This window comes from Notolepis coatsorum (genome assembly GCF_963971535.1).
Source record: "Notolepis coatsorum genome assembly, chromosome: 5".
Lineage (NCBI taxonomy): Eukaryota > Metazoa > Chordata > Actinopteri > Aulopiformes > Paralepididae > Notolepis > Notolepis coatsorum.
Window position 1 is genome coordinate 64,379,128 of NC_140169.1, and position 13,312 is coordinate 64,392,439.

At 44.5% G+C, this 13,312-nt stretch overlaps 1 protein-coding gene across 1 annotated transcript in view; it reads left to right on the forward strand.

The window, feature by feature from the left end:
* Positions 1–13,312, forward strand: part of LOC311228593 (histamine N-methyltransferase-like) — a 41,605-nt gene that overhangs the window by 25,608 nt on the left and 2,685 nt on the right. The window contains exons 5-6 of the mRNA XM_084314509.1: positions 1,240–1,370; positions 6,388–6,481. Of these exons, the coding sequence (XP_084170635.1) occupies positions 1,240–1,370; positions 6,388–6,481 (225 nt within the window). The remainder of the gene's footprint in view (positions 1–1,239; positions 1,371–6,387; positions 6,482–13,312) is intronic.

Consider the following 13,312-nt stretch of genomic DNA (forward strand, 5'->3'; position numbering starts at 1 on the left):
AGTGTCTCAGGAGGTAGAGCAGTCGTCTGGTAATCTGAAGGTTAGGGTTGGTGTTCGACAGTGGTTCAGGAGGTAGAGCGGTCGTCTGGTAATCAGAAGGTTAGGGTTAGACAGTGTCTCAGGAGGTAGAGCAGTCGTCTGGTAATCTGAAGGTTAGGGTTAGACAGTGTCTCAGGAGGTAGAGTCTGGTTATGTGGTAATCAGAAGGTTAGACAGTGCCTCAGGAGGTAGAGAGGTCGTCTGGTAATCTGAAGGTTAGGGTTGGTGTTCGACAGTGGTTCAGGAGGTAGAGCGGTCGTCTGGTAATCTGAAGGTTAGGGTTAGAGAGTGTCACAGGAGGCAGAGCGGCCGTCTGGTAATCAGAAGGTTAGAGTTAGACAGTGTCTCAGGAGGTAGAGGAGGTCGTCTGGTAATCTGAAGGTTAGGGTTGGTGTTCGACAGTGGTTCAGGAGGTAGAGCGGTCATCTGGTAATCTGAAGGTTAGGGTTAGAGAGTGTCACAGGAGGCAGAGCGGCCGTCTGGTAATCTGAAGGTTAGGGTTAGAGAGTGTCACAGGAGGCAGAGCGGCCGTCTGGTAATCAGAAGGTTAGAGTTAGACAGTGGCTCAGGAGGTAGAGTCTGGTCATCTGGTAATCAGAAGGTTAGGGTTAGACTATGGGTGAGTGAATGGGTGAATGAGAGGCATAAGTTGTAGTGCTTTGGATAAAAGCTGTTATATAATATATATTATTATTATTATTATATAAATGCAGTTCATTGACCATTTACTGTAATAACATCAGGGTTCAGTTCTACATATCCTCATGTGGATGCTACATTATTAGGGCTGGGCGATATGTACAAAATAAATATCCCAATGTTTTCCAATAACGATAATCTGTTTCACAGATTTCTGATGTAAGATCACATGTTACATCATTCAATTGATGTCCCGTCATTATTGGATGCATGGTAATGGAATGTGTGATACAGTATTTAAGATCAAAATGAAACATGTCATTCGCACATACAATATGTCACAATTATGTGAGAAATCAACCTCGATACTATACTTTTTATCATTAATTTAGACGACAAAACCGTGCATCCCAATTTATGACGTGAAAAAAATAAATACCACGATACGATTGCACGGATGATTAACCGATCATTTTTGGTATATTGCCCAGCTCTAGCGCAGATTATTGTTTGTGTAATTATCAATACATCCCCTGTCTCGTCTGTGTCCACTGATAACAGCTTTAGTTTCCAAGAGACCAGATTTAGATTACATCAACTTTACCTGGAACCAGCTGACTGCCACACAGTTTGAGGAACACTGGAAGGCCAAGAAGATGAACAAAAAGGCTGACTTCATTCACATGATCCAGGTTTGGTGGCATAGAAATGTCCTATCTATCTTCTGGGACTTCATATTTAATTAAATTAAATTTCAAACCTTTATTTAAACTGAGGTTTCCCCTCATGTACAAAAAGGCATATAAAATCACTCTGCATATAAAATCATAACAATAAGACAAGTATGGATAACAATCAATTAAAACATGTACAACTTGACAAAGGTTGGAGATCAAGGTAACAGAGGGGAGAATCTCAAGCTTTAAGGACTCCAAGCTTTTTGGAGTGCATTCTGTGAGCTGGAGGGGCATCATAGCAAAATGCAGATTTACCCTGTTCAGAGCAAACTCAGGGACCTTAACACATTAATTGCCAATGACGAGTACACTCGTTATTATGATCGTTATTTCTTTTATTCGCTATTTCCATTCATAATTCATCCTGCTGTGCTGTGGACATGTGTGGCACTCTGTCTGAGACCGCAACGGTTCGATACCGCCGCCTAACGCCTTGCGGCCGCTATTGCACTCCATTTTAAACTATATGGCTTGGTGTCTGGGCCGAGCTGCAGCATGGAGGCGGGGTCTAAACACTTGGGCAGGGCAAGCGGTTCTAACAGATGCACCTACGAGCCCCCCCCCCCGTTCATCTTCACGGCTGGATAACGTTGGACACATGATCGCGATCAGTACTTGGAATGGCGATCAGATAATTGGATTATTCTTTTTGCAGTACATCATAGACATGGTAATCTTGCGTTGATCTGATAATTTTTTTCCCGTGATCGCAGCGTGTGCCTGTGTGTGTGTGTACCGGTGTCCTGTTGGTTGCGATCAAAGCACGGAGGGGTGACCTCACCCCCCCCCCCCCCCACCCTTTCTTGCATGCATGATGAAACATAATAATCAGATTGATTATTGATCCAGGCGAGAAATGACACGATTTATAATGAAATGCAGTAAAACGCTGTTTTGGCGGAGTTTCCTGGGATTACACAGAATCACTCTGAAACTATACTCATATTCACCATGGTATAAAACGGAAATGTATGGATGAAAAAATTATCAGTTTTTTGCATGTTGACCGGAAGAAACTCATCCATAGCTATAATATTTAATATAGTTTTAGCTCTACAAGCTGCACTTTCACAGTCTTAGTCTTATTGTTGTCTCACTGTTCTTAGACAGGGTAAATTTTCAGAAAATCATAACCCTGAAGGCATTTCGTGTTTATTTTTGGTACACAACATTTCTAGGGGTATTAAGGGGTGCTGAATCCAAATCTGCTGTATACCAAGCTCAAACATTTCAAATAAGGCCTCACAATTGAGAAATCCAACATGGCCGCCAGCGCCAGGCTGAAATCTATTTAAGTGCATATCTTTTTGACTAAACAAGGTAGAAACATGAATGAAATGTGTTTTTATATGTTTGCATACATGAGGAATTTAAAATCATATCCTAATTTTATATCAGTTGTGAAAATGTTGCTTGAAACTCATATTTATAGCAGAAACTGTGGTCGTTATTGATGCATAACTCATCAACCAAATAAGAAAGAAAAGCAGGATGATCCCAGGTCATGGATTTATTCATCAAACTCTTTTCTCTTGCATTTTTTATCAACATGCCGTTTATGCAAATGAGATAGTCATTAATATGCATACAGTAGCTTAGGTACAGTAATTTATTGTCAGTAATCAATCGTATTCAGGCAGGTGTCACAGGTGTCTTGCAGTTGCATGATTCATCCAATGCCACTTTTCCTGAATAGAATAAAATAGATTCTAATATAATAAAATAAAAAGATTATTTTACCATATCAATAACAGTGAATGTTCAAGTTTCTTTATTAGTTGTCATACAGCATACAGAATACTTTGCATGAAATGTTTCTTTCTGTGTTGCTCCTGAGAGTGTGCTAGATAATAACAAGATAGTATGAAATAAGTATAATAAGTATAAAATAGAAAGTCAAGAAGTCAAGTACGTAAACAAGTGTAAACAACAAAATTGTTCAGTGTATCTATATATACAGTATGTACAGCTGGTACACAAATGGTGAGGTATAGCTTAGCTTGTGGTGCCACCTTGTAGTGGTGAGGTGCAATAAGGAATGAGAATGATGTGCAATTTCCTTACCAATAATATAAATATAAAGTGTAAAGTGTATCTAAAGTGGTAAAGTGGGTGCTACAGTGTGTTGTTTATTTAAGTGAGTGTATGTGCGCTGTGGGTGTGTTGATGGTTTGCTTATTGTTCATTGTTCATTCATTGAGCATCCTGATGGCCTGGGGATAGAAGCTCCGTCTGAGTCTCTCTGTGCTTGCCATGAGACTCCGGTATCGCTTGCCTGACCGCAGCAGTTCAAAGAGGCAGTTTTTTGAGTGGCTGGAGTCTTTGATTATTCTCTTAGCCTTGCCCATGCACCGCTTGTTGTAAATGTCTTGGAGAGTGGGAAGCCCACCTTCAATTGTGCGTTCGGCTGAACGGGCCACTCTCTGTAGTCTGCTGCGGTCTTGTGCAGTGCTATTCCCAAACCAGGAGGTGATATTGCCAGTAGGGATGCACGATAATTATCGGGCCGATAATTATCGGGCCGATATCAGCAATTATGACGTCATCCCGATAAACCCGATAACGTTATTAATAGCTCCGATAATATATAATAAATTTTTTGGTTAAAAGAAATCCGTTGTGGGTGGATTTGGATGAAGGGCGCTTGTTTTTATTATAGCCTCCTCTCGTTTTGCCAGTACTGTGGTATGACTGACAGCGTGTGGTTTAGGAACAGGGAGTTTTACACAAATCCAGCGCTCCCTTTCTTGGCTGTGACGTAGTCACGTTACATTCGGAGACAGACAGTCGATCTGCCAATTACGTCCCTCCGCTTGCACCCACCTCTTCTTCTTACCACCAATCAGAAGCTGTCGTTCGTTTATTTACCTCCGGATTGTCGGCCATTATTCTACTCGGAGCTATAACGTTAGCTGCTCCCCGCCAGCCACATTGACAAGTACCAGCGCTTATACATTACTGGCAAATGTCTTGTTGCACTTGTGGCAACGAGCGTTGTCAGCATCGACTTTAGTAAAATAGACCCAGACTTTTTTTGAGGAATTTAAACGTCGCAAACTAATCTTGTTGGCCGTTTTCTATCTCTCCTCCCTCTGTCTTTTTTTGCCTGCGCGAGCCGGCTGTGCTCTTACACACACACACACACACACACACACGCACACGCACGCACACACGGGTGCTGTCGAGAGCAGAGCTGTCTGTACTCAGCAGTACCTGTGTGTGTGTGTGTGTGTGTGTGTGAGTGAGTGAGTGTGTGTGTGTGTGTGAGTGTGTGTAAGAGCACAGCCGGCTCGCGCAGGCAGAGAGAGACCGAGGGAGGAGAGATAGAAAACGGCCAACAAGATTAGTTTGCGACGTTTAAATACCTCAACAAAAAAAAACTCCATAATTTCTCGAGTACCGATAGCAGTATATATATACATTTAAAAAAAAATTATAATACAATAAATATCGGTTATCGGTTATCGGCTTGAGGAGCATAAAGTTATCGGTATCGGTGTCAAAAAATCAATATCGTGCATCCCTAATTGCCAGTCAGGATGCTCTCTATTGTGCATGAGTAGAAGTTCTTGAGGATCTTCTGACTCACGTTGAACTTCCTTAAGCGCCTAAGGAAGTAGAGGCGTTGTCTGTCCTGTCTTGCACTTTACTTAAAATTATTTATTTACTGTTGTACTGTTCTTAATTGTCAAAAAAGTATGCACTGTAATGTCAAATCACGTTCCATTTTGTACCTGTATAAAATGGCGAATAAAGTAATCTGAATCTGAACAAACACCGGAATCTACCCCCATTTTATTACAGCGCTGGCACAAACGGCCATATGCCCACAGCGACCTCTGGCGTCCAATGTGTTAAGGACCAGCCAGTCACTAGAACGGGTTCCATAGGTTCCACAATTCCATTCCAATAATGATGTAGTATAAGGAGGTAGCTTACCAATAAATGCTAAAGGACAAAATGCAATAAGGGCCTTAAAAATGACCAAATACCAGTGTCTGTCGTGCCTCTCCGTCAGCGAGGACCAACCAACCTTCTCATAAAGGACACAGCGCTGAGTGTCGTATCTATCGTACTGGATTAAGTAGCTCTCTCACTGATATATTATTTGTGCGTGCATTTAGGTCATGTGCATTTGGCGGCACTACATAGCAATCCAGTCCAATGTAGAACGTCTGCCGTCCGTAGCACTGTAATGAGGTCTTCCCCGAATCCGGTTCAATGTAGAACATCTGCCGTCCGTAGCACTGTAATGAGGTCTTCCCCGAATCCGGTTCAATGTAGAACATCTGCCGTCCGTAGCACTGTAATGAGGTCTTGGACCTTATGGTGTTCTTGTTCTGTTCTTGACTTATTGTTATGTTTTCTTCTTGACTTGTATAAAGAAGACGTGTACGGCCCATGGGGACATTAACATGTGTTGTCGGGCCCTATAAATAAATTTGATTTGATTAGTCTTCCCCGAATCCGGTTCAATGTAGAACATCTGCCGTCCGTAACACTGTAATGAGGTCTTCCCCCGAATCCGGTCCAATGTAGAACGTCTGCCGTCCGTAGCACTGTAATGAGGTCTTCCCCCGAATCCGGTCCAATGTAGAACGTCTGCCGTCCGTAGCACTGTAATGAGGTCTTCCCCCGAATCCGGTTCAATGTAGAACGTCTGCCGTCCGTAACACTGTAATGAGGTCTTCCCCTGAATCCGGTTCAATGTAGAACGTCTGCCGTCCGTAGCACTGTAATGAGGTCTTCCCCTGAATCCGGTTCAATGTAGAACGTCTGCCGTCCGTAGCACTGTAATGAGGTCTTCCCCTGAATCCGGTTCAATGTAGAACATCTGCCGTCCGTAACACTGTAATGAGGTCTTCCCCCGAATCCGGTTCAATGTAGAACGTCTGCCGTCCGTAACACTGTAATGAGGTCTTCCCCTGAATCCGGCTCTGAACTGGTTATCTGTGCTGCTGATGGTCAACAGATGCTGTACTACGTCAAGGATCCCGCAGCCGCCGTCAGCTTCTACAGGAGTCTGCTCGGAAAGAGCGGGAAACTCCTCATCATTCTCGTATCCGGTGAGTGGGTTTGATCGTTGCAAGATTTGTTTTTAAGAAACAAAGGGACATCTGGGTGGGAGCCAACACATCACTGCAGGCTTTTTAATGCCATGATCTATATACATACTAGTATTCTGTTACATAGTCATGGATGACATCTTGGTAGGCAAACAATAGGCGATTGTAATTGAATAACAGGTGATCACTGTTAACACATTCGGGGCCAACCATGTATATATACGTGTTTTGGATCCAACGCTTGTAATACTCAATGTCACCCTGCGGCACTGCAGATTTACCCTACTCTTGGAGTTCGGAAAAGTGCATTACTGGCCAGATCCTCATAGGGGTGCTGTCTTGATAATGCAGTGTTCCCTGTTACAGACCGGTGTTTTTTTAATCTTTTATTATGAATGGGCTTTTCTGTTAGCCTAAAGCTATGCATGTAGCCGATGGCCTGGAATAGTTTTTGGGACGCTGAATTCAGTATGCAGTAAAGGATATCATCAGCCAATGGACATATGGATCTACCAGATGGCGATCGATAACTGGGAAATCCTTTTTGGGATCCAACCGGCCATAGGTAAGAGCGATTTGACGTCAATTACAGCCCGATCGGGCCTTGCTCTCATAGCCATCCACCCAGTCAGCGAATAAGGCTACTGAGGCTAATGCCGTTATTGGTAGGGATGCACCGAATGGGAAATTCTTGGCCGAAAAAACTATACCATAAAATAGGAAAAAGTTGGCCGAATGCCGAAAGGCCGAAAATTATTCATAGAATAGAATTTTTTTTTACCAATGTTGTTCAGCTACCTGATTATGGAAAAATATGATTATGGCAAAACTTAACTTAAATAATAAATAATAACTATTATGGGTCCATAAAACATTTATTCAGCACTTCTGAATGCATACAGTACATTAATTCCAAGTCAAGTGGCGGACATCTGTGCTCTACTGAGCGCACCTTTCTAGTCCGCAGATGAATGTGCTCTCTTGACTTGTATTGACGTGTATTCTCGAGAATGATAATAATAATAATGCTCTTCAGATTATATTATCAACCACAGACAGCGTCAATGTGAGAAACACAATCCCCCCCCTCTTAACACTTTGAGTGCCGGGACACGTCTTTTCACGTCTTTGCTGGCCATGCTAAAGTTGCCGGGGGACGCTGTACAGCATCCTTATATCAATATTTCAAAAATCTGCGATCGGATTCATAATGTCCCTCCGCTGGCCTGAGATCCACCAGCAGGACCCACTGAGCTCTCTGGCGGTTCAGGAGCGCCATCTGGTGGCCGATCGGCGCAATCGCCAAAACAGGATGTTGAATAGAGGTTGTCATGACGACCGTAGTACTTCCGGGCGCTCGCTATGGTTCATGGGACTCTGGCTCGTCACGCTACATGGTGATCGATTGGCAATAACTCGATAAACAACATGATTTGGACGTATATACCATTATACAAGCTGGAGATGGACCGGGTAAAAATATATCCCATAATGATAAAATGTCTACTCGACGATGATCGCCCAACGGCGCGCGGAGACTGGGGTGAGTTTCAGCGTGTAACGTTACCGTCTTAGATACTAACTGCTATTATCAACATTTGACCCACATTAGATGATTGGTATAACGCTGCCCACGGAATTATAAACGCCCCCTCGCCCATCCGGTCAACATCAGATGACGTGTAGTAACTTCTAGAAGTACGTCTAGTTGGAATTTTTTATATCGCGCTGATTGCCATCAAATTGTATTTCATCATCAATATAATGCATTTGGGGCTATAGATCACGTTCTGGAGAAAGCTGCAGAAAGAGATGAAAACATACTTATACATTAGACCATACTTTACTATGAATATGTGAATGAAAAAGTTTAACGTTGCTACACAATGAACAATACATATAGGACTTTGAATGGGCCCTAATAATGGCAATGTAGCAATAGAATTTAAAAAGTTATAGCCCTGCAAAGAAGGGGACTTTCTCCATAGACAAATAGCGCTGGCAATCTATGGTATATCATGAATTTAACCTTAGGCAACCAAAGTGTTAAGTTAACCGCGACGGACATATAGTAAATAAGGATATAAAGCATGTTAAAGACGCATTTATTGGATGCGTTGCGCGCTGAGTTTACATAGAAACAGCGCGACACATAGAAACAGCGCGCATGTAATGACTGAAGCCACGTTTTGATGACATCATCACAACAACACGCGTTAGGTTACAGGTTGTTTCTGTTTCTGTGATATATTTTCGGTGAAAAAACTCTTTCGGCCGGAAGCCGAAAGGCCATTTTTGATAATTTTCGGCCGAAAACTTTCGGTGGCCGAAATTTCGGTGCATCCCTAGTTATTGGTAATCAATAATCAGAAACGACGTCCCCCCCCCCCCTTTCGACGATATGCATTTTGAGTTTTAGCTCTAGCTTGTCTATAGCCGAAACGCCATTCGATTTAACGTTATTAAATAAATTATTTATTTAAGGCATATTGAAGGGACGGTTTATAGTGTCAATTGACAATGAGAATGGACAGATAGCAATAATATAAAGTATAGATTTAGCTCTACAAACAGCCTCATGCACAATGAAAGTTTGTTTTGATATGCTGGCCGTATAGAGTGGGATTAGACGGCTCCCAATGCCCCCGAATGTGTTAAATGACAACCATGGCCAACAAGCAGTAGCTTTGCACCATATTGTTAATAATAATAATAATAATAATAATAATAATAATAATAACAGACATTATTTGTATAGCACCTTTCATACAATAATTGCAGCTCAAAGTGCTTTACAGCAGTAAAATAGACAGAATAAAAGCAATGCAGAGAATAAGAACAAGGGTCAAAGCAATGCAGATAACGATATAATATTGATTGATAAGAACCAATACTCATACAGTTTAAAACCAGACAGTCTTTCTTCCTGTTTGATACCCACACAGTTTAAAACCTGATTGATTGAATTGATTGAAAACTTTATTAACAGATTGCAGAATGGGTACAGTACAGTACAGCTCAATACATACAATTGTTAAAGGTCAACCTCCACGTTGTATTTTTGTTCAATAAACAATGTGGACTAGGCCAACAGTGGCTTTCATGAAGAAGGGGAAAAAAAAGTATTGAAATTGACCCAGTTTTAGCGTTTTTATCAAACATTTTGTCTGCCCAACACAATCACCACGCACGTGCATATTTTAATCAATGGTTCATAACGTGCGTGTGTAATCGAAATGATCGTCACAACAGGTGCAGGGCACCAGGGGGCTCACCAGGGGGCGCTGAGAGTCACACAGCTAGTGGCAGGCAGAGAGCCTTGCTACCATAGATATATGCTTGCTACTAGCCGAATGAAAATGTATCTGTTTCACCTCACTATTGCTCCGTGATTATAGCCATCCATCCATCTCTAAAGCTAACCACTATTTGTAAAAGCCACAACCACGTTACCATATTTGTAATAATGTAAATCATTGTGTCGTTGTACACATATTGTGTTTATAACGTTAGTAGATAACATAGCTTAGCTTGGTAGCTATTGTGCTAACAACATATCCCAACATCCGGCTCGCTGGCCGGCATGAACGGCCGACCCAAAATGGTTCTCTCCTCTCTGTACACCCCGTCCCCACGGCCCACGGGTGCCCTGCCGGGGGGCCCATGGACGCAACGGCAACGGCAGCCGTAGGGTGCTCGAGCCCGTAAAGGCTAGTGTTACACGATAGCTATGAGCTAACTAGCGCTGCGGGCTCCGGCGCCCTGCGGCCGCCGCTGTTGTCGAGTCCACAAGCTCTTCCGCGGGGATGGGGGCACACAAAGAGGAGAGAACCACCCGCAGGGACGGCGGGCTATAGGCTAACGTCAGTGAGTGTAGCAGGGACGGCGGAGATATAGGCTAACTGTGATGCACCGAGTGAGCCACCATTGATCTAGTACTATGACCCGGACGGACATAAGGCATACGTTTCCTGAAGTGACGTCACGGCCGTGCTAGGTGCTAGCGTCTGATAAGCTTTTAGATTCGGCTCATTAATATGCACCTGTTGTCCTGTTGTGACGTCGGCGTTTGATAAGCTTTTTTGATTCGCGCGTGCATGTTATTCGTGCATGGACCTTTTTAACTCTTTCAGAGTGGCATTTCCGGTGTCAAATGGAAAAAAAATAAATAATGAAATTATATACCAATGATGTAAACTACCCATAATTGATCAGTAGGGTTTAACCTGGAGGTTGGGCTTTAAGGGGATGCAGACCAGAGAAAGACTTTCGTCTTGTTTACATCAGGGTCCCCCATTTTCAATTCATCGTAACATATATGACATACAGATAGACAGTACTGCTACATCTATACATTTATGACATACCAGATTTGCAATTACAGTACTGTTTGTGATACAAAAAGAGTCCAGAAAAAAAAAAGAGTATATACATTTGACGTAGAAACTGTACATTGGATTGGGTAGGTCAAGTCAAGTCAAGTCAAGAGTTTTAATTGTCACGGCATACAGGTATACAATGAAATGCGGGTGGTCTTGCCCGCAACGATGTGCAATACAGTGGTACAACATATAATAGAATCAAAAATGAAAAAACAACATTGTACAGGTAACAGGTAACATGGAGTGACATCTCGGTATCTGTACATAGTTATTTACAGAGCATATGGGACATGCTAGTTAGCTTTGGTAGTGCAATACACTGTTCCTGTTATTCTAATTTAAAGTGTCCTTTCCTTTGGCCATAAGTGTGCGTGTGTGCGACATGAGTGTGTGCCCGTTCATGTTAAAGTGTTAAGTGGTTGCTCGTGTGTGAGCGTGCACAGCGTGCGTGTCGTGTGTGTGTTCATGTGTGCTTGTGTGTAGATAGTTCAATGTTCTGAGCACTCAATGTTCATTGTTCATGGCTCTGATGGCCTGGGGGAAGAAGCTGAGCCTCAGCCGCTCTGTCCTAGTAGCTGGGGTTCGCAGGCGTCTGCCTGACCTCAGCAGCTGAAACAGGCTGTTATTGGGGTGGTGAGGGTCTTTCATTATCCTGCAGGCTCTGGATTTGCACCTCTTGTTGTATAGAACCTGCAGGGGGGGTAGTGCAATACCCGTGGTACGCTCGGCTGAGCGCACCACTCTCTGTAGGGCCTTCTTGTCCTGTGCCGTGCTGTTTCCATACCAGGCAGTGATGTTTCCGGTCAGGATGCTCTCTACAGCTCCTGAGTAGAAGGACTGGAGTATCTTCCCCGATACTCTGAACTTCCTTAACTGTCTCAGGTGGTAGAGGCGCTGTTTCGCCTTCTTTACTACTGTGTCTATGTGTGTTGACCATGTCAGGTCCTCTGAGATGTGGACCCCCAGGTACTTAAAGCTGCTCACCCTGTCCACGGGTGGCCCCGTTAATCATCAGTGGTGTGTGCGTCTCCTGCTGTCCTCTCCTATAATCCACGATCAGCTCCTTGGTTTTACCAATGTTCAGGAGCAGGCTGTTGTCCTGGCACCAGCGTTCCAGTACCTCAACCTCCTCCCGGTAGGCCTTCTCGTCGTTGTCCGAGATCAGCCCCACCACCACCGTGTCGTCTGCGAACTTCACTATGGAGTTAGAGCTGAACTTGGCCACACAGTCGTGTGTGTAGAGTGAGTACAGCAGGGGGCTCAGAACACAGCCCTGGGGGGACCCGATGCTCAGGGTAATGGTGTTGGAGGTCTGACCCCCCACCCTGACCGCCTGGGGTCTTTCGCTCAGAAAGTCCAGTACCCAGGCGCTCAGGGCGGAGCTCAGACCTAGCTCGATCAGCTTGTCCACCAGTCTGGTGGGGACTATGGTGTTGAACGCTGAGCTGTAGTCAATGAACAACAGTCTCACATAGCCCCCCTTCTGACGGTCAAGGTGCGAGAGGGTGCTGTGCAGTACCTGGGAGACCGCGTCGTCGGTGGACCTGTTTGTCCTGTATGCAAATTGCATAGGGTCCATATCACTGGGGAGGGAGGCACAAATGTGGTCCTTGACCAGCCTCTCGAAACATTTCATGACCACAGAGGTGAGTGCCACCGGTCTGTAGTCATTTGGACATGTTGGGGAGGGTTTTTTCGGTACAGGGATGATGGTAGACATCTTGAAGCAGGCAGGGACCACTGACTCCGCCAGTGATTGATTAAATATGGCGGTGAACACAGCTGGTTGGCACAGGACTTGAGTATGCGTCCTGTTATGCCATCTGGGCCAGCAGCCTTCCTGGTGTTCACCTGCATTAATGCTCTTCTCACACTGTGTTCCGACAACGAGAGAGCGTCCCCCCCCCCTCGCGGTTGCCCCCCCCCCCTCCACAACAGCCGGCGCGCCAGTGACGTCACTAGCCGGAGAGCCAGCAGCGCCACTGCCTACACCAAACCGAGCGTAGAAGATGTTGAGCTTGTCCGCGAGGGAGGCGTCGTCGCTCCCCATTGAGGGGGCGCTGACTTTATAGTCAGTTATTGTCTTCAGTCCCTGCCATAATCCTCTTGTGTCGTTTTGTGCCATTTGTGTCTCCAGTTTATCAGCATATGTCCTCAGGTGGGGGTGGGGGGGGACTGTACATTGGAGGTGGTTGGGTGGGTGGGGGGGGGGGGGGGGGGTTGGGTAGGAGTGGGGGGGGCGGGGTTGGGTAGGAGGGGTGGGTGGGTGGGGGACACTGTACAACTGTACAAACAAAACTGTACATTGGATTATTGACAAGACCATACTTGGTAATTTACTGTACATTGGAGGGGGTTGTGTTCGGACATTTACAGGGGCCAGTTTCGAGTTGCAGTCTCCCTTAGGTGTTTTTTGAGAGTGTTTTTGAAAGTGGGTAGTGATTCACAT